The following is a 22509-nucleotide window of genomic DNA, read 5'->3' as shown; positions in this document are numbered from 1 at the left end:
GGTTTTCCTGGGGATCCCGATCCAGGCCTGCTGTCCGATCCATATTTCCCTAGGAAGTCGGAAGAACTGCCAGACAAGGTAGTCGCTCCGTCCAGGCTAAGAGCCGGAAAATCGTTTGATTCATATTTTGTAAATTCAGTAAAGCTTGCTGATGGAGACGGTTCATATTTTCCAGATCCTTCAGAGTCAAAGAGGCCAGACGGTCTTTGTGTTTCAATAGAATTATGAGAGCCTGGTTTAAATAGGTCGTGGGAACTAGGAGAACCGCTAGGATCAGTGCCAGTATAGCTTTCAGAGCCAGCAGAACCAACGGAATCAGCGGAACCGGCAATACCAGCGGAAGTGGTAGCATCGACCGAAGTGACGTGATCAACGGAAATTACAGAATCCATAGAACCAGAAGAATCGACGGAACTAACGGAACTGACCGAACCAACATAACCGACGGAACCGACGGAACCCGTGGAATTGACGGAACTGATGGTACCAGCGGATTTATTAGAACTGCCAGTGCCGCCAAAATTGGCATAATTTCCAGAACCGTGACTGCCTGAATATTTGCCGGAACCGCCAGAGCCGACATAATTGGCGGACCCGCCAAAACTGGCATTATTACCGGAATCGGGAAGACCGCCAGGACCATCAGAACCGCCAGAGCCGGCATGACTGGCATAGCTATTAGAGCTGCCAGGACCGGGAAAACCGATAGAACTACCCGAAACACCAAGACCGCCGGACCCGCTAAAAACGCCGCCACCGCCAGGGCTCCTAGAACCGCCAGAACCGCCAGGGCCGTCGAAACTAGCAAAACTGGTAGAACCACCGAAATTACTAGGATCTCTAGAACCGTTACTAGAGCTACCAGCGCTTCCAAGGCCCCCGGAACCCACCGAACTAGCAAACCCAGCAGAACTGGCAGAGCCGCCAGAACCTTGGAAACCATTAGAGTGAGTTTCCACAGGATGGTGAGAACTAGAAGACCCATGAAGCACGTAATCGAGAGAATTTTCATGTTGTGTAGACGGACGTGATTGTGAAGTAGGAGTATTGGAGCCTTCAAATCCCTTAAAGTCTAAATGGCCATGTGTTCCTGAGTTTTTCCTGTCTCCAGTATGTTTACTTCCAGGACCTTGAAAATTACCAAAACCCTGACCATCAGCACTTTTATTGTGGGTGATTGCAAAATGGTTTAGTTGACCAGATGCTACATCTGAAACACAAATAAATGTCGTAGTCACAATGTGGCAATGCTCACATCCACTGGGAGCTCTTATTTCTCACTTTTAACTTGGTTATCACCGCTTGGATATAAAGATTGGATTGCGTGCGTTGTTGAAGCCTGAGCGCCAGGTGAGCCTTCATACGTATGACTATTGTCGAAAAGCCCAGCACTGCTGTGAACAGGTCTACCACCGTTATTCGAGTGCGCATTAAGGCCATTTTGTTTTGAGTCTTTAGGCGTTAAATGCGTAAATTTGGTAAAATTGAATACATGGTTGTCTGTGCCCTGTGGAATACAGGCTTTCAATTATAAACAAATCTATATACAGAGGTTTATTTACACGTACATCGTCAATAAAAACAAGTGGAATATCGGGACGCACACCGCCTTCAAATTTGCCACAACCAATGGGAAAGTATAATTCATCCCATTGCAGTAATATTCCACTGCTCGGTCCTTTGATAGGATCATCGGCTTCAGGATATGTAACAACAGGCTTTTGAGGTTCCACAGTCCGATAACCACGCGTATCAGCAACATAATGTGTAGCGCGTAAGATTTTATTTGGATCAATGTGGCCGTAACATCCGTATGTAACACCGTCAGGCCCACGTGTTTCGTGGTGGAAATTACCAGTTTTACCGATATCATAACCGTAACGGTATGCGTCTGTACAATCCACAGGAAAATTTCATAGGGAATATTTATTGTTGTAAGTCTCTCTCTTTATTTCGTAAACAATAAATACTCGTCTTCAGTTTTCACTTTCAGTCAATTAATAAATCTAAGCACTGCCTAAACGGATTTTTTTCGGACTTTACTAAACTGAATTTGATCAGATAATGGATAAACGAGCTTTTATAAAGTATGCTCTGCTGCGCGATTGAAAATTTTAAGTGAATAAAATACGAAAGAAATATGGACCTTATTAAAATAGAAGACAATTTTTTTTTTCGCGAGTAAATGAAAAATTTCCATTTTATAACCTAAAGACTCCTTTAATTAACAAAGATATATCGAATAATCATAAGGCAATACAGACAGGGCAAGAATTGGCAAGTTAAGGTTTAGTTATATTGTATTTAGCAGTTCAGTAACAGAGCAGTGGTGAATAGAATGAGAAAGCAAAGCTTTTCTTATGCGACACATCCTTTGACACGACATATAAAAATACGTATATTAAATTGAGCCTCGTTGTCTGATAATATTTACAAGTTGGAAAAAATTCAATTCCGTATTTTCTTTTTCTTTTTTTTTCTTCTTTAATTTTTATATACAATTTATATTTGTGTATGTATAGATGTATAGTAAAAGACCGATTTTACTAATGCCGTATATAAACAATAGTATACTATTTTGTTTACCCACCACTAGATAGCGCAAATTTTTTTCATTCCTTCATAGGTAGTACCTACCAACAGATATCATAACAATTTCCTCCTCAACGTCTCAAAACGCTGACGCTTTCACATAAACTTGTATAGAAACAGTTGCAATGATACGCAACGTTTGTATGGATATAAGTACCATCCAGAAAAACTTAAGATACGATCAACTGTTATCGTAGGGTTGGACTCGGAATTATATTCTAATCATATACAAACTTGTTTGTTTATCTGCCCGTTGGCATTGGCCCATGTATAATTTTGTTCACTTTATTGGTTGCAAATTCAGAGACATTTTGATGGCATTTGGTGCGCTGACTTTTTTTTTAGAGCAAGGACAAACCCTGTTAGAAATTAACTGCATCGGTTCACTTTTACGACCACTACCCATATGATGCCGGAATCGGGAAAAGGTCGTTATATAAACAAATTCGCAATTGTTAACATTTTTTGGCAAAAATCGCTGAATAAAACTGTTTCAGCATACTTAACTGTTTTAGAAAATTTGTAGCTGACAGTCCACAGCCGTCCCTACGGAAAGTAAGCCCTTAGAACTAGAAGGTCTAACTTTTTTCTCTTGTATGTTGAGAAATGGTCCTTAACAGTGATTTAACATTAAAATTCGCTGCACAAAATTTGCACCAAACAGATCCATTTTTTTTGGTCGTGCCCCATATATGGTCCCCACGGAAAGTAGTCGTTTAGATGAACAACATCTGTCTTGGTTTCCATTCATATGAGCACTCCGATGATAATTAAGTTTTTATTTATATGAAAACAAGGAACAATTTTTGGTTGATTTGAAAATGAATGAAAAATTATATTAGGCGGCCTTGCCCGGCTATGATGTTTTTACAATTTCTTCATATGGTATAATTGGAGCTGAGCTAAAGCTTTTTCTGCATACATTTTGAAAAAAATAGTACCAAAGATGACACTTTGATCGGCAATTTATTCCCATTTTATTTTCAAGTCTTTGCAAGACATTTGGACAATTAATTATCATTAAGATTATTGAATGAAAACTGGTCATTGTTTTGAAGTAGCATATGAACAGAAGTACAACGGACTGTGCTACGTCCAATAGTTCATTAGCTTGCCTACCTTGAAACTCCATACAAAGAGTTTCACTTGTCAGAACGGCACACATCAAGACGTTTAGCCAAAAAACGTACTTCGACCAATGATGCCAAATTCTCGGAAAAGAACTCATAAACATATGCATAATTGGCACAATTTTTATAATATACGTAGTACAAAATGACAATAGTGTGTTTATTAGTGTTCCGAAAAGAAAACAAAAAAAAAAACTATTATTTATTTTGTATAAATATTTAAGTAAACGTGAGTCCCCCCACACTAAACCTTCTTAGAGATTGTTCACTGCAAAACTGACATATTAGTAGTGGGTATACACGGATTCGAGCTCGTTCGACTATAACTCTCTTTCTTGGTACGATTTCATAAAGCTGTACATTTTTACGATTACATTTAGAAGCTAAATGATACATATATATATATTCGTTCAATCGAGATAAATTATGTATCTTTACATTTCCTTCGTTTAACTTTGTTTATAAAAGACATATACGATAAATTACGCATTTATTGTTCACAGTAAAGATTATTATTCTTTCACAAAAAACACAAAATACTATACATTTACACAGAGCAAATATACGAGCATGTATGCATATATGCGGCTTTGAGTATAGTTGCACAAGGCCTTACTTATTATTATGTACGAATAATTGCAGCATTTACAGCATGTTTTTATATGATTTTTATTTTGCTACGACTACGGGAAAGAGTTAAGTTAGTTTCTTTTTTTTTTTTTTTTTTTTTATTTTTTTTTTTTTAATTTTCTTGCATTAAAGAGAACCAAAAGGAGAAGTTATTGTTATAAATAAAATTTACAAAAAAAAAAAAAAAAAAAACAAAATACAAAATCAAGGACAAGAATGCGGCTAATTGTTACATATATGAACACATAAAACTAGTAGGTCTTTCAATGTGATCTCATGGTGAGCAACAGTAAAAGTAATTTAGAAAGGTAAGAAAATATTTTAGATATATATGGAAAAAAAGTAAAATTAAGCGTAAAGTTGAGAGAACTAAATTGAAAGTATGGAGGAAGATAAGTTAATCATAGATACCTATATGTGGAGCAATTGCTAAGTGAGAAGAGAAAACTTAATACCACAAAATTGTACGTATGTAAGTATGTAAATATGTAAGTATAAATGGCTAGAATGTGAGGCCAACGTACAAATTAGAAACGTTTACTTACTTGTATCAAAATTAGAAGAGTAATATTGTTTATTGGTGGTTTTCTGATCTTTTATGTCGAGAATTAGACGACGGTTTTGTGCATCTAACTTCGCAGTAATGACGGACTGGATAAAGATGCACGCAATGGCCTGTCAAGTATACAAAGAAAAGACAAAAATCACATAAGTGAATTAATTATAAAACTTACGCATTCACATTTGCAAAAAATTTCTTTTTCACGCATTAAGTTTGTCATTATTTCTGTAAAATATTTTAAAATTTTCTAAACATCACGAAAATGTAAGGATGACCTCACATATCACTTGTAAACAATAAATCTGTCAATTAATACCGAGGAATATATTTGTTATTGAATATTGCCGAATATGTTTCCCGAGTTCTTGGCATAATTCCAAAGTTTTCATGTAATATCTATCATAACCATTAGTTTCTAAGGATATTTTGTTTTGCATTAAAATAAGATGCTTCGAATGTTCACTTATTGTTGAATATCCGTTCGGTGGTCGTGGTTTAGCCGTCACTCGGCAGCCTTAGTAAGCTAATCACGAGAGAGCATTGCGCTAGCGCAGGTGTTTCATTCGTTTCACTTTTGAAATTCTATTACGCTCGGCATTACTTACGATATAAAGGTATCCCGGGTATATGTACACATATATGTAACACCCAAGAGCAATTGAGATAGACCTAATATATATATATATATATATATTTATATATCGATGGAGCCGGAAAAAAATTCTGAATCGAAACAAGCTTGTCTGTCCATCTGTTCATTGTATATTCTTATTTTCAATTTACAGATCGAAATTTTTTAAAAAATTTTCATAAAATTCGCCTTGCCAACGTGTTTTGGCCTAAAAGCGAACGGTATTGGGGACCAGTTACCCAACTATCTCCCATAATGCTTTAGTTTGGAAATTTATTTATTATATGAATAATTGTAGGACGGTATTTAATCGTAGACCGTGACGCAATATAACACATTTACTTTTTTCTGTTCTATAAACTAAAAGAAAAAATCAATTTTACGCAGCGGTAACGCGTAGCTATCCGATATAATTTTGCAATATTATCCACTCTCTAAATTTAATCGAGTATGTTTTTTTATGTCCATATATAGAAAAAGTTACATTTCAGGTAAATAATTAATGCGAAGCTAAGATCCGTTTCAGAAAGTTTGAGTAATCATCTTAGCCCACATGCTAAATGACCAAAAATTTTTTGAAAAACGCTGGCACATGTACCCGCAACTCTGCTATTAGCTTAAGAAATAAATAAAGAAATATTGTAAAAGAAATAGTCTTTCCTATCCGAATTTTACATCACCTATTGCCCGTCAATAAAAATATATATTTATTATAATCAATGAATGCTGAATGTTTGGTAAACAATCCACGTTCTTCACTTAATTTTAAGTAGTTTTACTAAAAAATTTCCAAAAAACTATTTCGCTTAAGCTTAAGATAGCCTCACCGCAATAAGTAGAAAGAACAAATCATATATCGATTACTTTGACTTTCCAGCATATCATCGCATTATAACTATTCGCATATAAACTATTATTCCGAGACTGCTATGTATGACGAACTAAATGCTCTAAATGAACTGAATATCGTTATCATATTTATATGATCCGCTCGGAGTAGGTGTTGCAAAAACATATTAATATTAATATCTAAGAAGGTTGCAAAACACTTGCGGTCATAAAAATCAAATAAGTAAAAAGAAAGTTCGAAAACGTTTCAACTCCCTACCGAAGTAGGGTAGCTCATTAATTATATCGTTACTTTTGTAGCGCTTTTTATTTATGATTTCCAATCTCTACGAAAACTTGAACGAAATTTTTGGGATATGCATAGTTTTATTTTGAAAAAGTGAACAACAACACACAAAGTTAAATAATACTAAATAGTATTTTGAAATAGTAGGCGTTTCAAATTCGCTTCATTCATTTGTTATACCTATTGTTGTCTTTCACATGACTTATATGTATGTTCTAATACAGATACGTACGTGTACTGCGACATTTTTTTAATTTAATTTATTCAAATTATTTTGTACACACACTGGTACCGCCAGTCTTGCTTCCATTTAAATTCTACCTTAAGATCCGGTTCATCTGACTGGTTTTTACTTAAATGTCAAACGCGCTTTCGTTCGGTTTTTTTTTATGTGCTTTTGCTTTTTGCTTTCGAAAAAACAAAAAAAAAAAAAAAAATCTTTGCATACGAAAAAGATTGAACAACATAATCAATGTAATAATGTGCACCGTACAAATTCGTCATGATTTACATATAAATACAAATACGTAAAATTAAAGTGCGTGTACCGCAGCCGTCACGAATGTTTGTCAAAATGCATTTGTATAACTTCTTATGGTATGCATATTTATGTACTTACATACACACCTTTACGAATAATGTTTAATATGAGAAAATATAAAAATCAAAATAAACACGAAACCCAAATCTATAAATGAGTCTTCACCTTTACCACATTTTCATATCCAAGCAAATTTTTTCATAATAAAAATACCTAAAAATATGAAATTGTTTGCATTTCAGTCAAGCTTTAGAGTTGCGAGGTAGACGTGAACGTAATGAACTCCTTATTAAATTCATCTATCACGCATTCTAATCCGGCACAGATCATGCCAAGAGTGCCTTCGAAGCTATTAAGAAAATTGTTCATAGGTGTGTTCAAATGGTGACTTTAAAAAAAAAAAAAAAAATTTTATTTATCTTCCCAAATGGACCGAAGACGAGAAGTTGCAGCCCGTCACAACCAACGAGTACGCTCCTTAAAATTGCCTTCCTCCAGAACATCTCATTTACCTCTCCCTATTCGATTCTCTAAATTCAGCTAAGGTCTTCCGCAATGCGGCCCACATAATTTCAAGTGGAGGCAGAGAGAGAGAAAAAATAACAACCTGGTTCTTCCTTCGAACATAACTTGGCGGATTGCTAGTTATTCCTCAATCTCACACCTTCCACATAATACGATCGTCGAGTATAGAATATTTAGAACGCTTTTATTTTCGAAAAAAGTAGATTCAAACAAGCCTAACGTTGTTAATTCATTATCGTATTTTCACGATTTTCATTGATGCTACATAATCTAAATTATTGACATTTTTTCAATAGCTACGGCATGTTCGATTGATCAATATATTGAAGAAAGAGAATCTATAAACTATGAAAACCGTAAATATATATGTCCATATCAGGTATCCAGAATTTACGCAATGCACGATAGACTGTTGATAACTCAAACAATAAAAAAACGGTTCGTTTGACAAATGACAGCTTAGAGTTAGTAAACATGAAACATTACCCGAGATTGCAATACGTTTTCATTGCTGGACAATATTTCAAAAATAATGAAAAGTTTGATCAAACTTCTTCGAAGACGAGGCTGGTCAAGCAATGGCATTTACTTGGGCAAATGTCGTGGAGGCCAAATCCTGTACATGTTATAACTGAATAAAAAAATTTTAATTAAAACAAAAACAACGCTGTTTTCTACTTAATTCAAATATTGCGTAAATATTGGGACATATGTAGATATATTTTGGGATATATATGTTTTAGGTCTCATGAAAATTTTTCATAGATCTTTTTCACAAGCCGATTAAAACTAAGTTTAGATTCCTTATTAAGACTCCGTTTAAAATAATACCGTGATACAACATAAATTTCCGTCTTTCTTAACTAATAAATTCACTTTTCCCCCATGAAAGTCTTAGAATCGATTTTAAAACATTATACTAGCGAATATTGACCAATCCGAAGAACCCTGTGAACTGTATATGAAATCATAATTCGTAAATTAGTAAAAACGAATGGATTTTCCCAAAACCAGAAACATATTTGGATCTCTTTTTCGATCGGACACAGTTGACAGTTCTTTGAAATCGATTTTTAAGCCCTACACCACTTGTGGTGCAGGGCAAGATATATTACGCACGTACGGACCTAGTAGGAATCGGGATACACGCCATCCTTTATTACACCGATCGATTCAGAATCATTTTATATATCTCCAAATTGATTTAAACTTGTCTCTCCGTCTGTCTATCTTGTGTTCTTGTGTTAATCCTAGAAGTCGCAGTTTTGAAGATATTTTGATGAAATTTGGTACGCCAACGTGTTTTAGTGCAAGGACGAGCGCTATTAAAAACTATTCCGAGCGGACCGCTTTTTTGACCAATACCCCATATAAAGCCTTAGATTCAAAGGTCGCTATATGAGTAACTTTGTTAAACGAAGTGGTATAGTTGAGCCGTGGCGCACTATAATGATTTTACTCCTTCAACATTAAAAATAATTAAAACAATTAAGAATATTATAGTCGGACAACGCCGACCACACCACTTCATCTTATACAATTATTTACTCGTTTTGGCAATACAGGTACATCAATAGTTATACATTATTTTCGTGCAAAAGCATATTTTTCATGAAAGCGTGCATAGTGAAGAAACCTTTATAGAAAGGCTTAATAGATATAATACTTGGTATAATAAAAGGTGGGTCTATCTTAAGCTCTTGTCCGTGTTAGAAACGTTCGCACAAACTTTATATACATTGTACCATACACAAGTGGTGTAGGGTACAATTAAAACTTTTCAGCAAGGAACGCAGAAAGGTAACTTGGAAAGTCGAAGAGCTTTGGTAAAAGCAAAGAAGAATGCAAAATATTCATCTACCCTATATGTTGTACTAAGGGTATATGTTGTATTAAAAATTTCCTTTGCCAGAGTTTTGAGGAAAGCCGATCTTCTTGTTTCAGTTAACTTTTATCATTAAAAAAATTTTTTTCTAAATGTTCTTCTTATGTCACTTTTATATATAGCGATTTATATATATCAAGGTATTTGGTAAAACAGAAGTTTATTTAAGATAAACTTGAATAAAAAATCAAAGTTCTTAACCTAATCTATTTGCCTAGTGCCGTTTGACTTGTAGTAAATAATGTAACTGCAAATACCTGAAGGCATTTTTTTGAGTTTTAAGAGACTATACTCTCTTTGGTAAGGCTAAAGATTTCAATTTCAACTTTTGGTTAATTAGTAGGAATTTAGGCGCTATATACTGAATTGTTTTATTTTTAACTTTTGTTAAGAAGGGCTTTCATTCAATTCTCCCCAATCTATGCTATCAGCTAAATTAAAACGATTTCAATTAAATTGTATAAAGTCGCAAAAGCAGTTAACGGAGAAGATCCGCCTCTGTTAATTACAAAATGTTAAAAATTATTGCATATAAATGCATGCATGTATTTACCTAACTGTGTGCGTATTGAACGCTACATTTTAAAATCTTTCAACTTAGATTACTCGTTTCCGTGCAAATCTCATGCCTGATATTAAACCTGAAAGGCAAGCAATTGCAAAAGTAAAAACATCGTTTTGTCTATGATGAAATTCTATGAATTGTCAGTTTGTGTGAGATGGATTAAATTTAATCTTGATTTCCGAAAGGCTTATTTTCAATTAAAAGATTTACGTTGATTACAACACCGCGCAGTAATTCCGATTAGTAACGGAACTTTTTATACATTCATACAAATATGCATTTATATAAATGGTATGTGGGGAATTTTAGCCGTTATATAAGAAAAAAAAAAAAAAAATACTGTCTATACGACTGCCATTGATTACGTTACGCCAAAAAACTAAGTTCCCCTTTCAGCTACTTTTTCGCGCATACTTTACTCGATACTAGAGATAGTTCATGAGTTATTTCGAAAATTTTATGGGTAAATGGCTGTCGCGTATATTGGTCAACTTTTTTTTTATACCTAATTTAAGTAAGAATAAGTTATTTTTCCTTATTGATTATATATTACACGTTTCCCCTTATGCCCCTTATGTTATATTAATTTTTATCGATTACCGAATTGTCTGTTAAATACAAGGAAGTTTACGTCTTCGGGAACGCGAGCCAATAAATAAAATTTAAAATTTTTAATGAAAGGATTTAAGAAGGTCGATTATACTAATACTAAACGAATTTTTTTTTAATATGCTTTTCTCTCTTCATTTTAACTCGTATAAATATTTTAGCGTTCTAAGGAACTTCTTTAACAATTTTTCACGATACGATTGTTCAAAGAACGGAAATATCAAATAAAAGAATACTTTTCGCTCTTAGATATATTCCAAGTTAAACATTAATTTGGTCGTTGCAAACCAATTCTCCAGTTATGCACATCAGTTTTTAGAATCGGACTTATCTCAAACGATTGCAAAAAAGTAGTACATAAAAATATAAAAAAAAAAAAAAATTATTTTAGCTTTATGGGCAGACCTTAAATACACCCCACTTGGAGTGAATATATAAAAAGGAAAAGATTTTTGGTAATTGCACGATCAGGGCCATTGTCGTCGTCGTGATTTTTAATGTATTTCTGCTTCACGTTACTGTTTGGTGACTATGATATTGTGGGCTATGGGCTGCTTTGAAAAAAAAAAAAAAATACAACATATTTCGAACTCAGCCGAGAGGTGCTGAGTAGGCGGTCTGAGACGTGTCGTTTGAAAGTTGATTCTATCAACAGTGTTACCGTACATTTCTTAGACCGAAAACTTACTGAGCGATGTATTATAGATTATATGACGTCAGGCATGAAAAAGATTTCAATTTCACCGCTCAGGGGGGTGGAGGGGGGACAGAGCCAAAAACAGACTATAACTTTATGCATTTTTTTTTTTTTTTTTTTCTCATTTCATAAAATGTCAATCATACTCTACACTGTAATTAAAATGTCATAAGTTGTTAATCCAAATGACCTAGGTAACTATAAAGGATGCATAAAGTGGTTTCATCTTTTGCGATGTGTTTTTTTTATATCATTTTTTTTTCCCTTGTCACAGTAATAAAATAAATTTGGTCACCAGCTAAATGCGTATTTAGTTAAAATTTGCAAGAAGAACAACAAACATTAACGTTCGAGTGTATGCACAAATTGAGCCACTTGAAGCTCTAAACTATGAACTGGAATGCAAAAGTATTTGAAAAGCCGCTTAACAAACACGTCTGCATTATTGAGAGATAGACATAAGCAAAATGTTAAAGCGCGAATTATAGGTTTTAAAGATGAAATTAACAGCTAACAAAACGATTTGCAATATTAAAAATGCTTTAAGGCATAGAAGCCTGTCATAAAAAATACTTGAAAAGCAAAACAAAACCAGACAAAGACGCTTTTTAGCTCCTCTTAAAAGTTTTCACATTAACATGTTATGTTAGATGGTTAGATGGTTAGATGTTTTGAAGCAATTCTCGATGTGCCTGATGAGTACGAGTTAGAAATATCTAAATACAGGTGTTGCGGACTGCAGGGTGCAGTGCAGCAGTTGGAAAATTCATGTAAACTGAATCGTTTATCAAAATAATAATAAAAGTCAAGGCAATTGCAGTAAACTAAAAGAAAAAAATTAAATAAAAAAAAAATTAACAACAACTTCAATGACTCAAAGGTCGTGTGTTGTTGTTTAATTTAAATTTTATTATTTGTCTCTTAGTTTTAAACACAACAGCAATCAACAATGAAATATGAAGCCTACGCAACGTCATTTGTTCATGCATATACACATTCTCCCATTCCTAAAATAATCAACTACAATCCATCTCTGTCTGCTATTGACTAAATGATGGGCGCGCATCACCACTTTCCTATTTACCTAATACGGCAAACATGTATAAAAAAAATTTGCGTCTATTACTAATAATTGTGTGTAATATTATAATGTAAACTAAAAAGTGCGACAGACTGCATAGTCATATCGAGGATCAGGTCATATTGAAAGACAAGCAAAAAATTCAAAGTGTTCACATTAGGCTGGTCTGTCTAACTTTTAAAGAGTACACTAAGAGACTTATATGCTTAATAGTATATATTTGTGCCAATTTATTTATTTACATAACTTGTTTAAGCAATTAAGATAAGGTAAACATTGCTTGAAAAACATTGAAAAGACAGACGGACCAAAGAGGCGTAATGCACGCCATCGACTCAGTCAGAGCTCTTCTGTTCATTTTACGCACTTGTTAATTAATCAGAAGAGGATTTTTTCCCGTGTCACAGCCAGGGCCAACCAGATAATCAGTACGAAATATTGGTTTCATGTAGTTTCGTCGTTTGATTTAAAATATTATGTAAACACAATCACCAACGTTACGTACGCCTGTTTGCATGTCCGTTAAGACTAAAACTTCAAACTACATGGGTAAACATGTAGATTTAAGTCTACCATAAGTTACCATAAACACAACAACACAAATCTGACAATTCTAAAAGAAAATTTCGAATCTCATCTTTTTTGTGCGCTTTTGGTAAAACTTTATTATATATATATATACGTATATGCATATGTGTAATGCATATGTCCAACTTTGTACAAAAGATACGAAATGCTTTTATACAAACAGAATAAAATATCATGTTGAGTGCGTGAAGAAAACAGGTTTACTGCAGCAATAATCAACAATTCAATACCGCTTTGACTATAAAGCCCGCATTAAACAGACTCGTTTTAGACATTATGTTGGTATATGTGAATGCGTATATATGTGCTTAATATATACAATTGTACACATATTTCAGTTAAATGTTAAAGCTGGAATCTCGCAAGAAGCTGTGCAGCTGTCAAGGTCATTTAAATTATAACGTAATGACCTGTTTTGACGATGGACCCAAAAATTGGGACATTCCCGCTGACTGCGCCATATCATGCATATATTTATTTATATTTCACATCATATAGCCAACACAATCGATTGCAATAAAGTTTCATCATATCGTTTTTACATACTTATCCGAATGCGGCCATTGCTGTCGGCCGAATCAATTTATGAACGTATTTACGTACGAATGCATATGCATGCGAATGTTCGCATTATGAATCATGAATGGCATTTCAAGTTCATTTCATCGTGCAAGTCGATCGTTTAAAAACCGTTTTTTTTTTTTTTTATATCAAAATAGGACAAACAAGGACTAGATATTTGAGGGCGTACATTATCCAAACTCACTAGACCTTTTTCGTCATCTATCATCTCGAAAAAGGAGCTAATAAATGAAAAAGAAAAAATGCAAAAAAACAAAAAAAAAAAAACACAAACAATTTTAAGTAAACGGCCGTTTAAAGAAAAAACTGGCTTGAATAATGAAGCAAAGCGCACGCTGTTATTGGTCAGAGACTATTTCTTTTGTTCTGCATTTTTCTAAGTATTTTACATACGTGGATGGGGCGGTCAAGGTTTTAATAAATTCTAATTAAAAGCCATACTGGTACGAGACCAAATATGCAATTTATTGATTAGCACTAATTTTTTTTTATGGAATTACTTTTCAAAATCACATACATTTAATGTGATGTATATATACATATATGTATATATATATATATATATATATATGTGTGTGTGTGTGTATGTACAACATTTAACATATCCGGCTTATTTGTTTTCTATCGTCATTATCATCATCATTGATTATCATCATCATCATCATTATAATGAGAAAAAGGTAAATCCGACAAATGCTGAAATATTTTGTCAAATTTATTGATGTGAATGGTATTTAAACCTGATTTTGGTAAATTTAAAAATGATTTCATCTTCGAAATAACCGGCTGCAGAATTAATACATCAACTTTCAGTTTTCTTAATGGATCTGAAAAATGAAATTAAATTTATTTAAAATTGATCAAGGAGAAGGCCATTATTACCTTATGATTTATGCTATAATTAAGTAAAAAACCCGCTCTTCTTAAACGCGTACGAGATTTATTATTAATGGCTCAACTAGACTAAAGTACTTTGAAAACCACAATATTTGAATAATTTCCAACATTCCATACACATATCATCTATTAATGCGATTCAAGTATGTATATATATATTTTTAATTTTTTTTTTTCCTCTTTTTTTTTTTTTTTAATTCTTAAGATAACAAACAGTTCATATTGTTTTTGAAATATTGCTTTTTACGTGAGAAATAAATATTTAATATGTTGAGCGCAAATACGAAGAGGATTTTCCATTCCCACTGCTCACACTGCTGGCAAGAGCAATGGGGACTTAAATCGGTCAGTCAGTCAGTCAGTCAGTCAGTCAGTCAGTCAGTCAGTCGGTCGATCAGTCTTATATTATCGCTCCAACAAGCCAGACTTGTACAAGCGCCGATAGCAATGACTTTGCTGTCCACCTGTTTAAAAACGGACAAGATATTATTTCATTCGCTAATTGTAACTGCATACGGTTGTGTGTAAGGCAATTAAGTAAATTAATTAATTTGCTTACCAATAAATAAGCGTAAGTAATTTGTGCAATAATGAAATAATCACTTTTTTTTTATGCATACTTAGGGATTATTCAAATAACTTCTAACTGTAAAATGTTACCAATCAAATAAATAAGAAAGATGTTAAAATTGAACTTTAACACTGATCTTGGCTACTAACCACTTACAACGTAAAAATATGAAATTTGTTTCTGTATCGTTTCCACCGCGTTCCGCGAGTTATCCTTTTTTTACCCTAATCTAGTGAAATTAACGAAAGGTATGCAGGAGATGCATTTTTATCGTACCTCATATATGCCAATGTCAGAAAATGCTCTCATTGTACGTATGCAGTCAAACATGTACCTAAAATGAGAGTCCAAAAAAAGAAAAATAATATGCTGTACGATGCACGATGCAAACGCATTCATTGCGTGCAACACTTTAAACTGTTAGCTCGAATAAAGATCTATCCAATTTGCGTTAAGCAATTTCCAATGAGTAATTTCGGGCATTACGCAATAACATTATTCAAAATTTTGCAAAAAAAATAACGAAAATTTTTTTTAATATAACATCTGTAGCCCGCGCAATAATGTGACCTTGAAATTGCGTAATTTTTCCCAAAAACACCACTTTTACGTACTATGAGCACACCCTCTGGGAAGTTACAGCTGAATGCTTTACCTGACTAAATTCTCTAATACGATGGCAGATAAGTTGCGTTTGGAAGGGAAGTTGCCTTTCATTGAAAGGCAGTGCCAAACAAGAATATGTCGAGACGACCTTCAAATTGACAAGAGGCTGCGAATGATTCGAAGCATTTCAGAACTCCCGCCAAGAAATGAAAAGTTTGGGATAATGTATTTGGAGTTGATTGTGACTTTGATTGACGAATTATGCATTTTCTTGCCGTCTTCTCTGCCATTTCATAAAACATAAAGTGTTAAAACGTGTCAACCTATCTTTGATCGATGCAGCAAAAGCGGCAAATTAAAACGTAAAATTTTCATGGAAAGAGAACAAACAGGAATATTTAAACTTGCAGTAACATTTCTATGGTCGTCGGATCGCAAGTTAACAAAAAAAAGTAGAGTAACAAATTTGTTGTAACAAAAAAACCAATGCCAATAACATGTATATGAAAAGATTAAACGCGTTTTTCACGAAAATCGATTTTCCAGACCGCCACACGCAAGTACTTCAATTTTCACTTTTTTCTTACGAATTTTTACATTACAACAACATTCTTCAAAATTTGCGATAAGTTACTTTAAAAATATGTATATCCTACACCGTTTGCGACACAGGGTATACTAAGTTTGTGCAGACGTATATAACACTCACAAAGACTTAAGATTAAACCTTTCATTATATCGATCGATTCAGAATCATTTTCGGTCCGTCCGTCTGTCTGATGTCTTTGCCTGTATTCTTATGTTCGGCACGCAGGTCGCAATATTTGAAATGTGTTGATGAAATTTTGCACACTGACGTGCTTCCATAAAACTTTTCGGCTGGGATGATTTTTTACAGCCCCCTTTTACGTAACCGTTTCTAGTTGTGATTTTCGATATTTGATGATGGAAATTGCTTCGTAATTGTAAATTGACAAAAAAATCAACTTATGGACCATTTAGGTCTATGTTCTGAATATCATCGCATGCAAGGATTCTGAGAAAATGTAAATCCTTATATGCGAAAAGACCTAATTGTTAATGTCTTGTGGTGAAAATTTGTTCATAATAAAAATTTGACATAAATATTAAGTGGACCAAATTTGAACCATATGAGTCTATTTCTTGGAACCCATTTCGCTTGAGATTTCTCATGAAGAAACTTTAATTTTTAGTTTGATAGTTTAGTTTTATATGAAAGGTGGTCGTTAGAAGCAGTTTGCAAAAAAATCAACGATAAGCAATTTGAATGATACAGATCTATTTCTTGGACCCTACAAGGTTTACCATACAAGGTTTATGGCGAAAAGCAAAAAATTCGAATTTCTAGCTCTCTATGACGGAAACTAAAAAATAATAAAATTTTTCGTTATTCAATCGAGTTTATTAAATTTGGACCATGCCAAGTGATGTTTGGGCATCCTCCAATATACGGGTTCTCAGGGAAAGTATGCCTTTACATGAAAATAATGTGTAATTGTTGATGTATGATTATCAAAACAAATGAGAAAGGTAAAGTTATTTAGGATGTCTAACAGCCGGTCTTGCCTGACGGTAATATTCTCACTTGTTCTTGTCAATAGAAGAGTGCCTCACAATAACTTCTTCTCTAATATTTAACGGTGTGCTTAATAATCTCTTCAAATATACTCAAAAAAAATAAACAAAACATATCTTTCCTTTCCAGGCTGTTTCAGTAGTGGCACCCTTTAAAAGGAGTCTGCTGAAATTAATGCAGTTTCTTCCCTGAACGGTAGATATGTAAATTAAATCGCTCTATTGAAAAAAAATATATTGCTAAATAAGTCGCTTACAGATAGTAACAAGGGCAATAGTCGTCGGCAGCAATCAAGTTATAATTATTAGCTCGACTCGCTATCAAACAACTTCTTGACGATATATTTGAAGATTTATTTACATTTATGTCAGACAGAGTTTTCAACAAGAAAATATTTTGTATCGCAAATTAGCATTTAATTGTTAGATTTCTTGGTAATTATTTTACATAAATGTAAAAATAACAGCTACCAAGTCTGTTAACCTACTTTGTAAAAATCTTATTTATATGCCTATTAAAATTTTTATGTTTGCTTGAAGGACACTCGGTCATCAGTTGCAAAGAGTTGTTTTAGAGAAGAAGAAGGCTCTAAACCGGTTCCTCAGGAAATTTCAATTTTATGCACATATGTACGCACTTATAGGAAACTAAGAAATGTTCATATAAACGCCCTTACATACACGCAAACGTTCATCATTTGTATACACATTATCTATGTAAGTATGCAACTGAGTTTTAAGTAAAATATATAATTATTATTTACCAACTCTTTTTTTTTTTCACTTTTTTTTTTTTTTTGGCTGTCGCCGCAATTGTTAAAGGCAGTGGTGTTGTTGTTTTGCTGTTGTATATTTAATTTAAGTCAGTTATTCATAGTTAGTGAGTGGCACTCGCCAAGGTTAATATTATGTAAACGCAGACTTAGGCGACACAGACAGGCCGGTAGGCCTGCAATTAATGTAAAAGAAATTCCCAAATAGATGGAATTTTCCATATTAAGAATCTTGTCTTAATCTTTCATTCAAATCAATTACTTGAAATAATTGACATCCCTCAAGGTTGAAAAGCTTACAACAACTACCCGTTGCTTTATTCAAGTTAATCAGAAAGCAAGTAAAAAAATTATACTCGCCTTGAAGCGAATATTTGTTAGCTCGCATCTAAAGTCATCACATAAATACCTCAAAATATTTCTTTAATTGTGTGCGTAACGGTTGACTGGTGCATTTTTACACCAGTCTCTGCAAAAGCATATGTAGCAAGCTTCTCAAATCGATATCTATTGAAGATCGCAAATTTATTATAAATAAAATTATGAAAATTGATTTGCGATCATCCCGAGCGACCATATTATATGTACTGAAGAGTGTTAGATTTTTATCTAAATTTTTGCCATCCACCTGAGGTCATCCAAAATCCGATTCAAGCAATTGATAACATTATTCTAATTAAATGTAAACTTGCTATTGAGTCTCTGACGGCTGTCCACAGCCATTTGCAAGCGGGACGACAAACTTTGGAAAGTAGCAGCGAAGCGTTTCAATAAAAATAATGCTAATTTTTACCTACAATAATATCGAACATTAAACCCGAATTTATTAAATTTTCTGAAGATGATAACAATACAAATACTTTGACCTTCGCCCGAACTTTTCGTTTATAAAGAGAAATATTGTTGAAATTATGGAATTTCTAAGAATACTAATCCCAGAAAAAAAGGACCAAAAGATCGATCACTTTCGAGAAAGCCCTGTGTTAAATAGTACTAGGTTGCTTTGATAGCGATAACGTGTCATAATAAATTTGGAGCAAAAAAGTAAATGAATGAATAAGATAAAGCCGACTTTCTCGAACAAGTTGCTTTAGTCGTCACACCAATGAATTTAAAAACAAATAAAAAACTACTTACTCTAAGAAGTTTGAATATAGAATTAAATTTTTATTCCTAATCGCATGATATTTATGACGTAATCCATTTTTCGATCGTGAAAGAGCAAAACTTCACTTTCCACCAATCGAACTAAAGTAAAGAAGCTAACATCACTGAAAAGGAATTGAATGTGTTTCTTTAAATTAATCCCGATCAAGAGCGCAAAGTCCTTTCTGGACAGAGAAGGATATGTATCAAGAAGTAGAAAAATATATGACATGAGATGGCTTTCAAGTAACAGCAATTGAAAGGCTGTATGCGATCATCGAAATTTATAGGTAGCACTGGACGCTGCTTATATTAGAGTTCTATATATATATATATATGTATGCTAATTAAGTATCTGCAAAAGTATTTTTCTACGCCTAAGAAACGGACCTCCTTATATTGAAAATAATGCTGTAGGAACAAAAGCGAGCACGTGAACAAGCACATTCTTCAATCGAACTTCACATTTATGCTAGAGGTTTATATCACCCTATGATCTTTTTTCCTTTTATTTTTTTATCGCATTATTATTCACCTAAAGACTCCCTAGACCATCCAACAATGATATAAAAAAATGTGGCTAAGGGAAGACTGAGCTTTTAAATGGTCCAAAAATATAATTTTCCATAATATACGGGATGACAAGGCCATGTCTCTATTTTGTTTTGAGAAACTATGACAAAAAATGTTTTATATATTTTAAGATTAGTCTAAGATTGATCCTAATTTTCGCGCAAAATTTGGTGCATGCCTTAAGTACAACATAACGAGTGTACATTGTAAATGGGATCAAGGAGACATCCAAGTATTCCGATAGAGTAGAGCGATCTAAAGTATACAGGGTTAAACGAGTGGGTGTAATTCTTCGATGAAATCTCCTTCACCTGATCCGTATGATAATTTTGTGTCCTAATAAACATGATTCGTTTTTATCCCACGTATCCGAAGATTCGAAACTCATACATACTCCTTTAATCTTGAGAAATCTCTTAAGCACGAATCTCTGAGTTGTTAAAATTTATAAATTGAATATCATCATAAATTAATTATACCTAATTATAATTAAAGACTGCTTGTTGCAGTTATTGATACTTTGTAAAAACCGTTATACATCCCGCTGCCTTTGAGGATAAAATTATTCTTAAAATGTGATCGAAATGCTTGACCCAGTTTCATCAGTTACCATCTGTATGTCTTGCTGTATGGATTTAATTAATCGAAAGGTAAACATATTTTAACGATTACAGTTCTATAATAAACTGGAACGAAATTTAATTACTTGAATTACTTATATCAGGACATGTAGTACTAATTTTGAAAAAATTTTGAAGGCAAAAGAAAAATTCTGAAGTTTGACTGAAAATCATGCTTCATGATCTGTACTTTGAGAATCAGTTAAAAGTCGGAATGGTTTTCTTTTTCTAGCAAAACATGGCTTTCCTCGCGCCATTGGCCATGAGATAAAAATATAATCAATGACGAGCTTAGTTAAGCTTTGAATCCGCATTACTTTATATATTATTTTAGATTTTTCCTCTCGGAATTCCTTTATAAAGAAAAAAAAAAAAAAACAAGAACTGTTCTAACAGTGCACTAAGCTCCCGCTGTTCAAGATCCCGAATATTGTGAAGGTTCAGAAAATTACTGGGAGAATTGCCGAACAATGAAAAATAAATCTATACATATATATGTATATATTTAGAAATATGTATAAACGACGGTACTTTGAATTCATGAACTGATTCCTTATTTAAGTTGATCAACTTACCATGCAAAACAGTGCACGCGCCATTTTCATTGGCTCGATGTATTCTGTATGTATTGTTGTTTAATGTTTCGTTTATTATATTCTATATATATGTATATATAAATATGTATACGAATATGTATATATATATATATATATATATGTATATATGTATATATATATTTTGTAGGGTTCTTGCAATTTTCTTTTGAAAAACTCAGATAATTCAAATTACAATTTTTGGTTTTTTCACACTGTCCATCCAAATGTACGTATAAATGATACTTTTTTTTTTTTTACTACTTTATTGGGTTTTTTAACAATGTTATCCTTTTGAAAAGATGATAAACAAATAGCAAGCAAACAAAAGAAGATAGGAGAAAAACTTTTTGTTTTTCTTTATTTGAGACCGCACCGTCTGGATCGATCAATGAGAACTGAAGATGATCTGCGGCAAGCTTTGCAATATAAACATTGCCTCTGCGTACAAGCGATCTGCAGACAGCTAAGTTAAAAGAGTAAAAAAATAAAAAAAAATTATGCCGAAAATGCTAAACATACGCACACAATCGCATTTAAAATAATTCATTGTGACGTGATCAGAAGAGCAATAAACGTGGTTAAAACAAGCATCGTCATCTATATCATGACTTCTCAACGTGTGCGATCTGTTTAAATGCTCTATACCATCGATATTAATGTAAGTAATGTAAGTTAAACGGCAAACAAATTGTATTACCGAGTGAAGTTGTGAAGCTCGTATTTCATTCCGATGGAAGTCAATTAAGACGAAAGATATGTTCCGACATTACATCAGTCGTCCGTTTCATTTCAATAATAGCCAGGCTTGGCAGGAAAATTTACGAGTTAATCGCAACATATTTAACGATTGATCGATAGATCAAAACATTTTCCTAACAATTAATTAATGTACATATTATGAAAGTGAATGAAGTGCTAAAGAAATCTTTAACTGATCATATTAGTCACATGCCATGCCGTATGACAAAGTTTGGGAAATCCAGATTCTATATAACGGATGGGATGAGCACAAGTTATTAACTGTATTTATAAGACGGGTTGAGCTCTTTTCCTCTCTCTCTCTCTCTCTCTCTCTCCGTATCTTGGCTTCGCACGCAGACTTGAACGCACAACCAATACAACCAATAACCATATATAGAAATGTTCACAATTGCAGGCTTAACTAACTAACAGGAACATTAATATTAAGCCAAGTTCAAGTTGCTCATTCTCGTTAATCCAAATAGAGTTTCGTACTTAACCCTGAGAAGCATACGTAAATAAGTTTAGTTCCTATCATACACACATACATTTTTGTAGTCTTGCGTAGCTTAGTCATAATTTAAGTCTTATTAAAGCCATAGAATGAATATGTCTTCATACATAAATACACATATAT

The 22509-nt window shown here is 33.3% G+C and overlaps 2 protein-coding genes across 2 annotated transcripts; both read right to left on the bottom strand.

Moving 5' to 3' along the window:
- Window positions 1-5: 5 nt before the first annotated feature.
- LOC119632306 (PE-PGRS family protein PE_PGRS16-like) lies at window positions 6-1910 on the bottom strand (the record flags this gene model as incomplete). The annotated part of the gene is made up of 3 exons (XM_038025143.1): window positions 6-1210; window positions 1282-1507; window positions 1569-1910. Coding segments are annotated over 3 exons (1773 nt in total), but the record flags the coding sequence as incomplete, so codon positions are not given.
- LOC119645245 lies at window positions 1826-21258 on the bottom strand. The gene is made up of 2 exons (XM_038045341.1): window positions 21111-21258; window positions 1826-5027 (listed from the first exon to the last, which is right to left on the bottom strand). Exons 1-2 carry the CDS (start codon window positions 21138-21140, stop codon window positions 4890-4892), a joined length of 168 nt encoding a protein of 55 aa, XP_037901269.1. The 5' UTR covers window positions 21141-21258; the 3' UTR covers window positions 1826-4889.
- Between the last annotated feature and the right edge of the window lie 1251 nt (window positions 21259-22509).

Source organism: Glossina fuscipes, unplaced genomic scaffold (genome assembly GCF_014805625.2).
Source record: "Glossina fuscipes isolate IAEA_lab_2018 unplaced genomic scaffold, Yale_Gfus_2 1, whole genome shotgun sequence".
Classification (NCBI taxonomy): domain Eukaryota; kingdom Metazoa; phylum Arthropoda; class Insecta; order Diptera; family Glossinidae; genus Glossina; species Glossina fuscipes.
The sequence above is the reverse complement of the archived record's forward strand: the minus strand, read 5'-3'. Positions and strand labels throughout refer to the sequence as shown.

Excerpts from the sequence above, each read along its gene's own strand:
- LOC119645245 (XM_038045341.1), bottom strand. The coding sequence starts at position 21,140 with ATGAAAATGGCGCGTGCACTGTTTTGCATG. Across the intron at positions 5,028-21,110 it reads CGCGTGCACTGTTTTGCATG|GCCATTGCGTGCATCTTTAT; the intron begins GTAAGTTGATCA and ends TATACTTGACAG.